The sequence below is a fragment of the Ochotona curzoniae genome, unplaced genomic scaffold, assembly GCF_017591425.1.
Source record: "Ochotona curzoniae isolate NIBS_2020 unplaced genomic scaffold, NIBS_Ocur_1.0 contig_3498, whole genome shotgun sequence".
Taxonomy (NCBI): domain Eukaryota; kingdom Metazoa; phylum Chordata; class Mammalia; order Lagomorpha; family Ochotonidae; genus Ochotona; species Ochotona curzoniae.
The window spans coordinates 47,621,405-47,638,255 of record NW_024465885.1 but is presented as its reverse complement, the minus strand read 5'-3'; the positions used below and the strand labels follow the sequence as shown (position 1 = coordinate 47,638,255).

At 46.1% G+C, this 16,851-nt stretch overlaps 1 protein-coding gene across 1 annotated transcript in view; it reads left to right on the top strand.

The window, feature by feature from the left end:
- The first annotated feature begins 487 nt into the window (after positions 1-487).
- KCNJ6 (potassium inwardly rectifying channel subfamily J member 6) overlaps positions 488-16,851 on the top strand; it is a 171,292-nt gene continuing 154,928 nt past the window's right edge. The window contains exon 1 of the mRNA XM_040980905.1: positions 488-514. Within this exon, the coding sequence (XP_040836839.1) occupies positions 490-514 (25 nt within the window). The 5' untranslated portion in view covers positions 488-489. The remainder of the gene's footprint in view (positions 515-16,851) is intronic.

The window sequence follows — 16,851 nt, the reverse complement described above, 5'->3', positions numbered from 1 at the left end:
CAAGAACCCAAGAAAGTAAGATCAAGAGAGATGTATAAAGCTTGTTTAGTGTTCTGGGGGGAGAAAGAATCAAATGACTGCAAAAATACCAGCTCCAAAAATACCAAAAAGCTTCAAGTAGGGAAAATAGCATGAAAGTTGGCACAGGGATGTCAAAAACCCAGTGTCAAAGAGGTTTTGAAAAATTGGTCGTGCGTCACCCATCATACATATCCAAGATCACTGTGAAGGAGGCACATTTCCAAGAGCAATGGAAAGTGTGTTACTGTTCCAGAATCTCTTCTCAGTCATTGGTTGGTAACAGGCCGTTAATGGGAGCGTGTTCTCACTCGTTTTATCACAGATGTTAGAATTCTGCCCTCAGAAAGGGAAGCGAGGGGCAGCGGGAGGGATAGCCAGCAGCCAGTTCATTGTTAATTCCTAAGATGTGTTGTATAATTGTCTTTTCTTCTCACCTCCAGAAAAAAGGCACACAGAGGAGCTACAGCGATGGCCAAGTTGACGGAATCCATGAGTGAGTAATCTGTCATTTCCTGACTATTTTGATTTGATGAGAAAATATCGAATTGTACAGGATCACACCTGCTTGTGGTTGCCTGCTTTGTCTTCTGCTCTTGTAATATGCAAGGTCTGTGTGGATGTTATGTTACGCGTTATGCAAAATTCATCTTGCTTGAGGTCAAATGTTCTACTCAAGCTGTTTCTCAAAGTTTGGAGCTGAAGAACAGAAATTAATCTTGTTTATAGCGGGGCAGTGTATGTGGAACCCATAGTCGTCTCCATTTGAACTTTTGGGAAATTAGTGTATGTCAGGTTTTCTGTGCACATGTCCCAGCGACCAAACATTCTGAAGAGAGAAATGAATGATGAACCATTGTTGAAACTTCCAGATGTTGTCAGGAAACTTCAAACCCAACTATTAAAAAATGAGTACTTGAGATGTAAGGAGCTTGTGATGATTTATGTTCTGAATCAGTGTTATAATGCGCTAAGCTCTTAAGCTACATAAACAGGATGCACAATGCATTCTTAATAGGAAAGGGGATTTAATTATAATAAATCCTCCTACAAATGAGAAATGCAATTTCCTCTGTTGACGTTTGAATATTAAAGACAGTATAGATAAGAAAGAAGCAGACGATGCGGATGGCTTCCTTCAACGACCTGCGTTGCTCCTGGTGATAGATTTCATGTGTAAACTTGTGGGAGGCTTACAAACACATCTGCATTACCACCAAGGCTGTGAGCACCTTATTAAATTTAGTCTGCAGAATTAACCATTCATCATTCCAACATTTAACTCCATGCTTGCATCCTCATTCCATCGTTTCTCAAATCAGGAGACTGCTGAATTCAAGCAGTTCTCCGTGACACCACCAATGAGTCTTCATCCTCAGTACTCTCCTTCTCCGTGTTCCATACATCACATCCCCTTAATGTCTAAACCCAAAACTGTGTGATTTCCCGTCAGTCCCGACTGTATGCTAAATGATGGCTCAAAAGGAACAGTTAAAACAAAGAGCCTTCAGGACTCAGAATCCTCTCTTCTGCACTTATTTCTGGACTGTCTCCCACCATGCTGTCTGCTCTATCTTTCTTTTCTACCTCTAGTCTTGTGACTGAAACAGATTAAAAGGATTTACTGCTTGGTTTAAGAAACCCAAAACTGCTTTTCCATAAATGAAAACATCTCAAAGCCGTGGGAAGTGCTGTCCTGAAACCTCAGGTCACATAGTGAGGTTGCCAATGACCTGTTAAAGGACAGAAGCCGTGTCATCCACACACAAAGCAAGGTCGTGGTCAGCATCCACTGATGGGTGTTCCACAGAAATGCACACATTTCATCCTAACTTGTGCCCAGGGCCAACAGCACAAATGCTCTCACAGATCCCTGAGTGACAAAAAGAACAGCAGCATAAAGACTTGCATAATACTCAATAAGTTGAGTCCTAAGCGTAGGAGTAAATCGAGCCAGATGGTGTTGTACAACACCTGTGAGACCAAGCCATCCTTCTGTTAGAAACTGATCTTCCGGTTGAGTGAATATTATTTTTTTTAGCCCATCCAACTGTAAAACATTGCAGGTATTGCAATGGGCACTGTTTCTGACAAAGCTATTTTTCCTGCCTCTTAGATGCATGCGTGTGGGAGCTCCTCCTCTGATAACTGAATTGTTTGTTCTATTTTGGATTTTGCTCTGCAATAATGTTAGCGTCTTTGATTTATAAATCCATTGTGTTAAAAGAGAGGCCAGTGTCAGAACTAAATTCAAAATCTTTGTGTAGATAAAAGGGTATAGCTATTCTTCTAAGTTGTTTTGTGTTTATAGGAAAAGAAAGTCCATAGATAGATTCAATTCATAAATAAATATAAAATTTGAGAACAGAACTTTGGATCACACCATACATAGCAGTACATCAACCCTTTCAAGGGGTCAGAGTGTGGAGAATGCTGTACATCTTGTCAGTGCTATGAAATACTACTCGTGGGGTCCAGCTTATATTTCATTAAAATTAATTCATTAAAATAGTTCATTAAAATTAAATTCATGGATAATGAATTATACGACTACATGAGCCATTCTATTTAGAAAAAATCCTCAAGGAAATACATGTACAATTATATAAATAGAACTGATGAATTGGGCTGAGCAAAATATTAACAGAGAATTACCACACAATGGATAGAAACATCAAATCCGTGGCCAGTGGAGCCAAAGGACATAAACAGAAGCATGAAAGCCCAGGACACCATGCTCTGAGTAGGCTTCTAGAGCAGTCAGCACTTGGCTTGGTAAGCTGCCAAGCAGAAGCCATCTGCTTACCAGAACAACTCTATGTTTAACTGGAGCTGGATAGCAGCTCTCCTCCTTTCACTGTCCATATCCAAGTGCTGTGGACGGTCAAAGCAATCCCCTGTAGAGCATCCGGGGCCTCTTCTTGACCTCCTAGGATGAGGATGAGGGGTATTTGTGTCCATTGTGAGACATTCATCAACCACCTCGAACAAAGCAACCAACAGCTATCTAACTGCTCAATTAAAAATGACTATATTGGATACATTAAAGACACTCCAGACAGAATACCTTACAAGTTTATGGAAATGCAATTAAAAGATTGTTTTGGTGCAAATAATTTTGGAACTCTACATGCACTAGGGGTCTTTCCCAAGCTCAAGAAGATGCAGCTTATAAACAAGCTGCATTGATTTCCAGAGTTTTCACACCAATTCCTTGTTGAAACTGCCCATTGTTGAAATGAGGAAGAGTGTGATAAGGAAAGAAAAATTACAGAAAAAGCAGGGGAAAAACAGAGGTGGAAGAAGCCAAAGTACTTCTAACAAAAATTACTAGGGATAAAAAATACACATATATGATTATGTATGTGTGAATATTTATATACATAATTGTATATGTGTGTATGTATATGCATATGTATATTGTTTTCATACATATGAAAAAGGCTCCAAGAATGCTTCAGCGGGAGGAGAATCACAAGGGCCAGGGGCAAGCAGACGAAAAAGAGACCGCATCACAAATAGAGAAAGATTCCACCAAGTCTGAAGATGAGCAAACAACATGCTTGGCGTTAACCCCCGTGGACTTGCAACCTTTCAAAGGCCATTGATTTCTTGGCACTGCCCTTTGAAATGTTAATCTCTATTTGCAACTTCAACGTGGATATTTTCATACTGTGGCCACTAGATACCTTGTTCCAATTGGGGCAGCCAGAAAATCCACCCTGGAGGAAAGTCGTTCTGTGTTTGCCAGATGGAAACCATCACTCCCCTGTCTGACAGAAACCAAACTGAGAGCCTGGCCCCGGAGGAGTTCCCAGGCCTGTCCACAGACATCTTTCGGCTCTGTCCTGAGCCCTGGGATCTAAGTCAGGCTGTGACAAGCTGGAGCCACCCGCAGCCATGCAAACAGCGTGGGGGTTCTGGAACCATGGCCTCCTCCCCAGAATACCTTTGCAGATTGTTCTTACATGAATGTCTTAGGTGCTGCTGTGTCACCCCCACACTCACCCCAGAGCTCCTGGAAGCACGCCTTTTAGAATCTAGCAAATCTCAGCACACAGTTCCATTAAGGCTCGATATTGCAGGTGGGTTCTCCCGCCCTGGGCATGGTAACTGGGTTGCGAATTAGCGCCATCACTCTCTGCAGGCGACTGGTTCCTCTCGTGGCCCCGTTGTGTTCTGCTCATGTCTTGGACTTCACACTTTGCCTACTTCCCTGTCTCAGTCACAGGAGCGCTAAGTCTCACTGCATCAGTAAGTGGGGGCTGTCATGCTGCAAATACTGTAGCCACTGGACTGGCTTTTCCTCTTTCCACCCTGCTGGCCTCTGGAGCACACTGGCCCCAGACTTCAGGCAGCCTCAGCTTCGCTGAAGTCACTGCGCCCTCTGTAGCCTCCCTCACCAGCTGTTGTACCCCAGCTGTTCCCTCCTGCACAGTACATGCTGGCGTCTCAGTGAGACACACCTGCATGGGAAAGAGCAGCCGCCCCCAGTCTCACCTGTAAATAGGTGGCAGAGCTGCAGCTCAGGCCTGCAAGCACACAGGGTGAATCCCATGCAGCCAGGGAGAGTGCGTGGTTCCTTTCCCTCCCCACATCAAGGCCCCTTCTCTGAGGCCTGTGCTGGTTGTGGTTGCTGCTTTAAAACACAGGGAATCCTTCCCACGTTCCAAGACGCAGCTCAGACTTTACCCAGATGTGAAATTTTGGTGTCAAGTGAAATGAGGAGCGAGAACCAATTACAATCATTGCACATTAAATTAGCTCTATTAAAGCAAAGTGCTTTTTAATCATTTATTCGCTCTTGTATGGAGTGGCTATTATAACTCCAGTATTGTGGAGGGGTAGAAAGAGGAAGGCAAGTCCCAGCCTGCAGCACTGTGCAGTATTTGGGGGCTGCTGGGGAGAGGGAAGAAAGAGCTAAAGCTGGGAAACACGCTCCTGCGGCAGCAGCTGAGCAGTCATGCCGTGTGTAGCCTGTCCCCACAGGCAAGCAGGGTTCTGTGCCAAGCCAGTGATGGTAACATTAATGCCAGGCAGGGACACAGCCCAGGGAAGACAGGGATGAGAAAGAGCAAAGCATGGGTCACTTATGAGGGGCTACTAGGAAGGGTCCAGTCCTAAATGGACAACGAGCAGCTTGGATTTTCTTTGGGGTTTGAGGCAGCACTCCATTTTTGAGCAGCCCCATCACCCTTATCCGTCAGGGGCCGATCACAGGCTGGGGAAGGGAAGCAGCCAGCGGCCAGGAATGCAGATGAGCCGGAGACTGTGGGGCCGCATGATGGAGGACCTGAAATGCTACACGTTAAATGACCGGTAGGATTTGGTGGAGGAGGAAGGAGGATCTGGAGATGGAAACTGCATATACAGTGAGCTTAGAGGAGGGCCTGGCCACAGCTTCCAGCTGCCTGCTGCTGTAAACACAGGTGGGAGGAGGAGTGATTCGGGAGCCCCACAGTGGTCTCAGACTTGAATGTACTGAGTTCAGCAATGGTACACGGCAGGGACTGACCTGCATGGCTTGGGGCCAGGTTTGGGGCATAGTCAGCATGCCTCAAGGAGAAGACCCCCTACCCTCTGGTGTCCACATGGGGCAGTTGTGGGCGTATCAGCACTGGAAAATGAAGCCATGCTGCAGTCACAGCAGCACCTCAATGTAATGCACACACGCACACGGACCACTCGAGGACCCTGGGCAGGCATCCCCTGGGCACACTGGGACACAGCACAGGGACCCCGACAGTCAAAGTCTCCATCTCCACCTGTCACGAAGAATGCAGGAGGTGGCACGTTGACACAGCATCTTAAAACTTCACACAGAGTGACGTGGTCACTCTGCTTGAGGCAGCCAAAGAAACCAATAGCCACACCTAACTTGCAGTGTGGAGGGACACAATTCCACTCCGTACTGGGCAGGAGGAGGTTGCCCAGGCTAGGCCAGAGAACTTCTTTGCAACACTGAAAGAGCTCGGAAGGCAGCCCGCGGGCAGGGACACAGCCACTCAAGGGCAGTGGCAGGGCCTCTTGTCACTGCCCTTGCCCTGTCTGATGGACACTGGAGCCACAATGAGATGGGATCAATGTAGGAGAGTGCTCCAGAGGCCAAGAAGAGGGGAATGGGAAGACCTGGATCCTCCCTCCTCCTGAACGTTCTGACTGCCAGTTGAACCCGGTTAGTCAAGCCCCTCTGCAAGTTAGTTGAAAGGGCAACCTGCTGATATGCAGTTGAGCAAGGGAAATTGAGGCAGGGACTGGGGACACTGGGGCTGCAGGGCACAGGGAAACCCTAGTATCCATGAGAGTTGGGTGCAGTTCAAAAAACACCTCACTGCTAGGAAGGGTGGGGTTTCAACAACTGAGACTAGGAACCTGAGAAAATGGGAGTATGGATTTCTGGCTTGTTTGGGGGGTGATTGATTGCAAAAGCAGATTGCAGAGAGATTCAATCTGCTGGCTCACCAAATGGTTGCAAAGGCCAGGGTTGGGCCAAGTTGAAGTCAGAAGCCAGGTGCTTCTTCTGGGTCTCCCACGCAGACAAATGAAGAAAACCTAAGACTTTGGGCCATCCTACACTACTTCCCCAGGGTGCAGTGACAGGGAGGTGGATCAGAACCAGGACATGAACTGGCACTCATATGTGATGCCAACATGGCAACTGGCAACTTAGCCCATAGTCCACTACAACAGCTCCAGGTGTCAAATTTCTGGATCTTAATCCATTTGTCTTAACCTCAGAACTCCTGACAATGAGAAAATGGAAGGGAAAATGTTTCCTTTTTGTGTTTAACCCATTGGGCCCATCCTGCTTGCTGAGCTCTTCCACCCCTCATCTTCTACTGCTGGGAGAAAATGTCACACTGGATGGCCAGAATCTCTGGGGGCAAGTGCAGGATGTTAACAGTGCCCACACATCCTCCCACAGAGGAAAGCACAACGGACTTCGCCCCTTCTGATTGCTCAAGTCTGCATCATACTTGTAACACTGGCAGGTCCTTTGTGACTTTTATGTAAGTGAGCTGTGAGCAGCCAGTCTTACAGAGTTACCGTCTGGGGCCACATGGCCCTTCAGCAGGAAAGCTCAGACCCTCACGGCCAGGGCCCCATGTCCCTCAGTTTCTCCTGGCTGCATACTTTTATAGTCCCCTGCTATCCCTGTTTCATCTTTTCTTTGCCTTCCTCCTCCACAGTGAGCATGTGTCATTGTGACCTCATCTCTCCAAGACTTTGTAGATAGCTTCCCTCCTTTCTGGCTAAAAGTGCATGTCTGGGACCGTGAGCTGCCGATGCAGGGAGCTGCAGGCCTCAGTGCCCTGGCAGCTGAACTGACGTATGTGCTGGCCTGGACGTAAGTTTTTATTTTCAGGCACAGGTATCCGAGATCAGACGAGATCGGGCACGTTCAGGGTGGTATGGCCGTAGACAAGGCATAGGTATCAACAGAAGAAACCATTTACATAGGTTACCTGTGTTTTCTAGATAGGTCTGGAAGCCCAAGGTGGATTCTCCCTTGAACCCTCTGCAAAGTTGCTTAGTTTTCTTCTTTTCCCATAAAGATTAATTCATTTGAAAGGCAGAGAGAGAGAGAAATTCCCCACTGGTTGAATAACTCCCCAAACAGCCACAGTGCCTGGCATTGAATCAGGCAGAAGCCAGGAGCAAGGAACTTCTTCTGGGTCTCCCATGTGGGTGGCAGGAGTCCAAGGCTTTGAGCCATCTTCTGTTGCTTTCCCAGGTGCATATCAGGGAGCTGGATCAAAAATAGAACAACCAAGACTGGAACTGGCGCCCATATGGAATGCCAATGCTGCAAGTTGTGGTTCAACCCACTTTGCCACAGCATAGGCCCCAGGCTGCTCCTTTTTCACTGGGAGACCCGCACAAACCTACACAAGGATAGTGGCTGCCCAGTTGAGGTTGCAGGCTTATGCAGTTGCAATCAGTGACCCTGGCCCAGAGGTCACTGTGGCTGAAATGGACAATAACCCTCATACAGATGAATGCCTGGATCATATCTCCATGCAGGCAGGTTTCCTGCCCTGTCTGGTCACCCAGTCTTCTCTCCTTTGTCCCTCGCAGTGGGCACATTCTTGCTGCTGTGTCTCCATGTTCTGCATTCTCCTGCTGGGACCTTTACCTCATGGCCAGCTCAAGATAAGAATGTGAACCCCTCCTCCCTTGCCATCTCCTGAACCCTCGTGTGGCTCCAGGAGTCTACTGGTAGCCACATCCAGGGGTGCTCAGAGCAGCAAAATGCATGAGTGCCTGCCAGGCCCGTTGTACCTGACACTAAGTTCTTCTCCATCTTCCTTCTGTCATCTCTTGAAGATCATGATACCCCTCCCTTGGGACATGTCCCCGACTTGGCCTGTGAGGCACTCACCTTCATGACCTCCCTTCCACCTCTCTGACACTAGGAAGCTCCTGATGCAAGCTTCTCAGAGTGGGTACCCCTGACATATGGAGGTGGGCCATCCTAGGAATTCCTCTTTGCTGTAGGATGCTGAACACCGTCCTCCTTGACCTCAGCCCACCAGATGCTCGTAGCAAACTCCTCCAGCTGTGACAGTTGGATGTCTTCAAGCATTGCCAAGTTTGCACTGAGGAGCAAAGTCGCCTCAAGGTGAGACACTGAGAAATCATCAGTTTGGGTGAAAACGGGATTAAGAGAGAAGGATGTCTTCCTCTGGAGCTTACAAGGCACTCTCAGACCCTTCCGAAACCTGCAGCTTCTATTACCAGCCCCATTACACCTGCCCTGCTCTGTTTGTTTAATGCTTAATAGGAAAATGGCCAACCTGAACCACTCCTGAGAGCCCTCGGGAGCACGTGTCTGCTGAGCCACCTGACTGCAAAGACAACCAAACTATTAGTATTTTTGTTTTATTGATGATGCAATTGAGGCTCTGAAAGAGTACGTGGTTTTTCCAAGGAGATGATGTTCAAGGGGAGGGGGAAATTCCATGAATTCAGGAACGGATAGAGACAGGAGACTTGCACGGGAGTGGAGCAGGCAGGTTCTGAAGCAGCTGCTGCTGTCTGCTGGAAGCTGGAACCAGTGTCTCTCTCTCCAAACCAGCAGCTTTCAGGACCTGCCCTATGACTTCATCTGGCATCCTTGGAATCGTCGCCTCTCACTTCACCAGCAATTTCTGAGCCATCAGGCCTGTAAAGCCAAGTTGTGGGGCAGCCTCCCAGCCTGCTCCCCCTGTTCCAGCTGCCCCATTGCAGGCCCAGGAAGGTCATGGACAAGGCTCTCCATGGGGCATTGGGTTGCAGTGTGCTTCTTTGTCCTTGGGGATTGCCGGGACTTGGGTCTTCTCTCATGTTCCACTGCCTTCAGGAAAGACATTTGCGGGCAAGACAGCTAGAATGAGTCACCCTGCTACCAACCCCATTTGGCAAGCCAAGGCAGCAAGCCCCCAGCTAGGTCGCCACTAGCACCCGCCAGGGCCCACTGGCTCCTAAACCCTCCTCAGCACCCACCAATAGCTGTGCTTCCAGCCCCTCAGCCCTCTTTCCAAGCCGGCGGAGGTTTCTCGGGGGACACTAGGAGCCTTGGTTGCTGCTTCGGATCCAAGTCAGGAGCCAGGTCCCAGGGAGAATAGAAGCCACCCCCACCCCCACTTGCCTTCGCTCCAATTTAAAGGAAAAAAGTAAACAAACACATTTTTAAACACTGCTACCTCTTGCTCTCTCCGTGCTTTCCCTGCCTCCTCCCGCCCACTGCCACCCATCTCACCGTCCTCCACAGACTGCCACCTGGCTCTAAGCTGCCTGCTCCACCTCCCACAACCTGCCACTAGAAATACACTATCTTCCCCGCCCCCCTCCCTCAGCTCTCTCCCTCCCCCAGCTGGCATCTAACTCTGGCACAACAGGCTTCACCGAGGCAAGGCAGAAGGAGGGCAGGAAGGTGTCTGCTGGATGGCATAGCCACTTCAGGCCTACGACTGGCATTGCAGTGCCAAGCATCCCTCTGCACCCTCCAAGAGCAGGGCTTGGCAAGGTGGGATTGCAAACAAACATCCCTACAGGGTCAGTGCCCTGAGACGGATTCTTGAGAAAAGAAGTTGGCACAACCAGACAGCAGTGCCCAGCAGTGGAGTTGAGAAGCACGTGCTCAGGTGTAGCTTTGTGCAGGAAGCAGCTGAGCATGCCAGCTTCCGAAGGTTCTGGCTCCCTCAGAAAGCAGCTGCACGGGTGGAGAGGGAGGAATCTGCCAAAACACAGCCCGGGGCGTTTCCCCACTCGGGGAGGCACCTGCTCAGGAACTTCTAGCTAAAGGAATGAGCATTTTACATGCTGCAGCCCTCAGGTCTCATGTCCTAACCCAGCCAAAGGGAACAAATCTAACCTTTAGGCAATTTTCATCAGCAGTCTGTCACCCTCTGTTTTGCTTGCACGAGGCTTCTCTGCGCCCCCACTTCCAGCCCCATCTCCCTCCTGAGGACGCCTGTCAGCTGAACCAGCCCACAAGCTCCCTGAATCTGTCTGGGAAGGGAAATCTATGGGGCATCAAGTGCTGGGGCATCAAATGGGAAGCAGGCAGGACAGTCACCTCCCAGAACGGCTACCCTCAGAAGGAAAAACCTTGTGGATGCCCTGCAGTGAAATCACAGCTGTGGCATTTCTGCTGTGCTTTTCTGTGAGGATATGATCTTTCTCACAAGTTGTTAAGTTTCCAGCTCTGAGGGCATGGGGTCTTGGTGTGTAAATACTACTCCTGAATATAGCTCCACTGCCTGGAGTCAGACGTAATAAGTGCTGGGTGTAGTCCTTGACACATGAAGTACATTAGAATGAAGTTAAGACACAGGCAGGGTTGGGTCTTACTGCTGCTAACCTGTCTTCCACCTGTGAGGCTGCAGGTAAATCATTTAATCCCCCTTCTCTAAGTCTCTGCAGCTGAGCATAACAACTGATACAGAAAAGGCTAATGGCTACGTGCAGACAAGCTAATAGGCATTTTTATGTCTATAACAGTGTGTTAGTAATTGCGTTTGAGTAGATGTGGGTGTGTATAAACTAGTAGGTACATTGAAAGCTAGCACACACATTAGATACATATTTATATATGGAATGCTAACATATAATGCATCTAAAATATTTAACATAGCAGCCATTCCACATCAGGGTCTCAAAATTTTAAAAAGAAACATCGTTTTCTCCCATGCTTCATTTTGCCACCTATTATCAAGTCCATACAAGAATACCCATATGCCAAGTCATGTCACTTATAACATACTCTCCGTCTTCTAGACCCAGGCGTTCTAGTGTGGCTCTACAATTTCAGCAGTTTGCAATAGGTCTTAAGCAACCATTGCTGACTGGTTTTACTGCTTTGGGAATTGTAATATGTGGCACTCATTACCTGAAGTACCTTTGTTCGGACAAATAATCCTGACCCTCACCCTGGAACTTCAAGCGTTATTGAAGAGTCTACCTGTGGTTTCCGTTGCCAACTTCCAGTGATCTTTTCTTTTTTCTTTTATTTTGTTTTTTTCTTTTTTTTAATTAATTACATTGCATTATGTGACAGAGTTTTATAGGTACTGGGATTCCCCCTACCCCTCCCCAAACCCTCCCCCCCCATGGTATATATCCTCCACCTTGTTGCATTACTCAAGTTCAAGTTCACATGAGATTATTTCTTTGTAAGCATATACCGAGCATAGAGTCCAGCATCTTATTGTCCAGACAAAATCAACGGCTTGTTGGGGAGACCATCTCTGGTCTGAAGGTATAGCCAGCAGAGTATCATCCCTATCAATTAAAAGCCCCAACATAACATCAGCAACAATTTATATCATTACGGAATTAATTGACATAGTATTGAGTAACCAACATGTTAAAAAAAATGCAAGTTCTTTACCACATCCTGTGACTCCTTCATTGACATTTCAATTTTAGTTTATACACAACCATGTTCTATACACCAATGGCTATAGATTACTATTCAGCTGTCTCATGTCTATTTTCATTATAGTATTTAGCATTATATAGCATTGAAGCATAATTTTGCTGAACTTGGCTTTTTTTTGGGGGGGTAGTCTAGACTGGCTTATATCTCTAACAAGACATGTGTCAACAGTTCAGGTACAGAACAGTTTTAGGAGGGGTGTGCAGAGAAATCCTCAATACCCTAGTGAGGAGTAACCAATCTTTGTGTCCCACCTAGTAAGGTGTAAGTGAATCCACGCTGACCATTTCCTGTCTGATTCTAAGCTTTCCTTGTTGTTCTGTCTATTCTAGATTTTTTATTTGTTTGTTTGTTTTGAGGGTTTTCCGGAGTGATCCTGATGGTCACTGCCAGAGAGGGTAGGGACCCAAAATTGGAACCAAGCGAGGACCAGAGAAAGCTCCCCTCCCTAGTCCCAAAGGAAGTTTACTGTTCTTCTGTTTCTGCGGACCGCTCAGGGCTCCTGGCTGTTGTTCTGATGCCCTTGGATCCTGCGAGGAAGGATTTGGACTTCTTTCATCCCATGTGGTAGATCCAAGAGGGAGTGGATGACCTTGGGGTTCTTGGCTTCCGAGGACACTCCAACTCCCTGTGGTCTCCTTGGCAGTTGGAATGTTGTCCTTGGTGCTCGTACTGATGGTCCTTGGTGAGGATCCGGTAGTCTCCAGGGTTGGGATACGAGCCTCCTCCTGTCCACTGCTCCACTCTGGGGTCCTCCCCGCTCTGTGCATATGACCTCCTGTTAAGAGGTTGTCAGGACCGCTCTTAATTCCCCTTATATGTCTTTGTAGTTTAACTATTGTCTAATGCTGATTCGAGTCTGTTGTCTATGAGTTACCAGTTATGATCCTGGTAGGTTATATTTCACGTCTTCCTTACACATTCTAGGGACATGGAAGATTTCTCTGCTTTCCCTGCCCGCTATGGGCAGTGATCTTTTCAACTCAACATTTACACACTTCCTGCTCAGTGCCAGACATCTCTCTGGAACAGGTGCAAGTTTGGGGGATGTATACCTCCTGGACATATGTGGTCCAGCTGCAGAATTAAAAGAGATAAAGCACATTTCTGGAAGTTAAATTCAAGTCAGTCAGGATTCCCTTTTTGGTGGCTAGGGGTTTTTTTCCTAACCCTTAGAAGGGATTATTTAGTTGAGATTCTTGTTCCTGTCCTCAGCGAGAAGTGTTCCAGTGAAGAACCAAGGGAACAGTGGGCTGTAACTCCCAAGTAGCCCCTTACAATATCATCCTGCCCTTCATGTTGCTGAGTGCTTTCAGTGCCAGTCATCTCCAACAGGCCCACCCTCCATAAGGCAATGGAGATGGTCCAGCATTGTAGTATATGGGTTAAGCCACTGCCTGTAGTACTGGCATCCCTTGTTAGCACCAGTTCAAGTCCTGGATGTTCCAATTCAGTTCTCTGCTAATGTGGCTGAGAAAGCTGCAGAGGACGGTCCAAGTGCTTGGACCCCTGCACACACGGGGGAGACCTGTATGAAGCTCCTGGCTCCTGGTCGCAGCCAGGGTCCTGGCCACTATGGACATTTGGGAGTGAAACAACAGATGATTTTCTCTCTCCAGCTCTCTCTCTCTCTCTAACTCTTCCTTATAAACAAATAAAATAAATCTTGATCCTCCCCTGATCCTCCCTGCTTTATTGAAGCGTAACAAACCCATAGTGTTGTGTGAATTTGGGTGAACGATGTGCTATTTGAATATACATGTCCACAGTCAGAATTGTTCTAAACAAGCTAGATCACGTATCAGTCACTTTCTAAACTTGGTGTTATGGCGAAAGCCTGTGTCCAGTTGTGCAATGCACCACGGCTAACACAGTGATACCATGCAGTGACTCTCCAAAACGCATCCCCACCTCGCTGTAACCTGTACTCTCTAACCAGCATCTCCCACTCCCCTCTCCCTGTGACTGACAGCCTCTACCGTCCTGTCTGCCTTTTTGTTTTGTTCCAGTCATGTCAGTAAGATCATGCAGCATTGTTCTTTCCTTGCCTGGTTTATTTCACTTAGCAGAAACTGCTCCAGGTTCATGTGTGCTGTCAAAAGTAGCGAGATTTCCCTTTTTTTTTTTTTTCCTGAGGGCCAATAGCTTCCCATTCATCCATCAGTGACATTCAGGTTGCTTCCAAACTTGCTGTTATGACTAATGCTCCTGTGAAAACGGAGGTGCCACTATCTCTTCAGCACGTGGCTTCATATTTTCAGATATCTGTATATATTGCCTACAAGGCTTGCCAGGTGTTTGGTGTTCTGAAGAACCTCCGTACTGTTTTCCATAATGGATATACTAATCTGTATTCTCACCAGTGTTGCACAAGACTTCCACGCCCTCCACAACTTTACCAATATTTACTCTCTTCTGTCTTTTTGATAACAGCGTGAAGTGGCATCTCATTATGGTTTTAATTTGTTTCCCTAGTGACTTGGGGTGTTCAACTTTGGTGATTGCTGATCACTTTTATATCTTTTGAGAAGTGTCTATTCAGATCCTTTGCTCAAGTTTTAATTGGTTTGGTTCCCTGGAGTTGAGTTGTTTGAGCTCCTCCTGTATTTTGGGTTAACCTTTTATTGCAAATGTGATTTTAAATTTCCATCCATGATGTAGGTTGTCTCTTTATTTGTTGATTGTTTCTTTTGCTTCTTAATTTGATGTGATGTCTATTGTATGTTTTTGTTTCTGTGATTTTGGTATCTGATTCAATAGTTCATCACTAGACCAAAGTCATAGGGCTTTGCCCATGCTTTCTTTCAATAGTTTTATAATTTCTTGTTTAAGTTTTTGTCTGAGTTGAGTCTTTCTATGTTGTGTGCTAAGGGCTTCCAGTGTTCCTAGCACAGTGTGTTGAAGACACTACCTTACCTGGGGTAATTGTGTTTTCAAAATTAGCACCTCTCAAAGATCAACTAACAGTAAACCTGCTCTGATGGTTTATGTTTGTTTCTTTGCCTGCACCATAGGATCTATTTTATTACTGCAGCTTTGTAGATAATTTTTAAATCAGGTAAGGCGATTCCTTCAGTTTTGTTGTTTTTCTTAAAATGTCTTGGAGTAGTACACAGATTTTAGGGTTTTTTTTTTCCTGTTTCGGTAAAAAAAAAACAATGTCTTTGAAATTCCAAAATGGATTACCTTGAGTCTATAGACCACTTTGGGCAGTAAGGACATTGTAATGACCATTCTTTCTTAGTCTATGAACACAGCATTCTTTTCCATTCATTTGCATCTTCTTCAGTTTCTTTCAGCGGTATTTTAGTTTTCAGTATACAGATATGCCACCTCTTTGGTTAATTTTATTCCTGATTATTATGCTATTGTAAATGGGATTATTTCCTGAACTTCTTTTTTAGTTAGCTCATTGTTAGCATGCATAAATGATGCTAACTTTTCCTGTCGTCTCCCATAGCTTTACTGAATTCAGTTATTCTGACCATTTTTTAGGAACATTTTGGATTTTTCTTTAAATAAAAACATGTCATGTATAAATGGAGACAGCTTTGCTCCTTCTTTCTCCAGTTTGGGAGCCTCTGGTTTCTTTCTATTGCCTAACTGCTCTGGCCGTGGCTTTGAGCACCCTACGAAGAGACGGTGAGATGATGCGTCCTTTTCCTATTGCTGAGCTCAGAGGAAAAGCTTCCAGCTCTTACCATCATGCGTGTTAATTGTGGACTTGCTGTTTGTGACCTTTCCTGTGATGGAGTCTGTTTCTTCTATGATCCCTGGAGAGTCTGTTTCATAAAACAATGATGAACCTTGGCAAATACTTTTTCTGCATCTATTGAGATGATCATATGATTTTCATTCTTCATTCTACTAATGTAGTGCATCACATTCACCGATTTGAATAGATTGAACCAGGAAAACCCCAGAAATGAATCCCATATGAATAATGTATAATCTTTTCAATCTGCTGTTGAATTCACTTTATTAGCATTTTGATGATGTTTTTATTGAACCTAAGTTCACCAGGAATGAGCGGCCTATAACCTTCCTTTCTGGTCACATCCTTGTCTGGGTTTTGGTAACAGGGTTTTGCTGACCTCATGAAACAAGTTTGGAAGTTTTCCTCTTGGCATGTTTTGCAGAAGTTCATCGTCGGGGATGTGGATCTCAGTGTAGGCAGCTGTAGAGACCCCTTCAGAAGCCAGGCCTAATCCTGGATTAACAGGTCGTTAGAGATGCAACACTTTGAAGAGATTAAGAGTTCTCCTAAGACTTTAGGTTTTCTCAGAGTGCTCTAAAAGTGCAGTCCTCACCCGAATCCATGTTCTGGCTTCCTGTCTCCTTGTGTGTTCTCTCCTCCTCATGTGTTCCTGCCACCACGCAGTGTGCCAAAGGCCCTCGCCGAAAGGTCAGTGGGGTAGAGCTCCCATGCTTGCACTTTCGCCATCCAGAACCAGGAACAACATAACCGTCTTCTCCTCATAAAGCGTCCATCACGTGCATTTTGTTATTGCAGTGAGAAACTGGCAAATGCACTCCTCGTGAACATCTTAGCAACCTGACCTTGAATCTTCCTTAAAGGTGAGGTTCACCAGTGAGGCAATCTGGTGCTGGCTTTCCTTTGTTGGGAGGATTTTGACTCTTGATTTAATCCTCTTTACACGTTATTGGTCAGCTCGGAGTTTCTATTTCTTCATGACTTAATCTTGGTAGAATATAGTCTAGGATTTGTTCCATTTCTCCTAGGTGAGCCAATCTGTGACACATGGTAATAACTTTTAATAACTTTGTATGTCTGCCATGTCACTTTTAATGTGTTCCCTTTCGTTTCTGGTTTTATTTATTTGAGTCTTCGCTCTTTTGCTTGGTCTGACTAATGGTTTGTCAAGTTTGTTTACAGTTTGCAAAGAGTA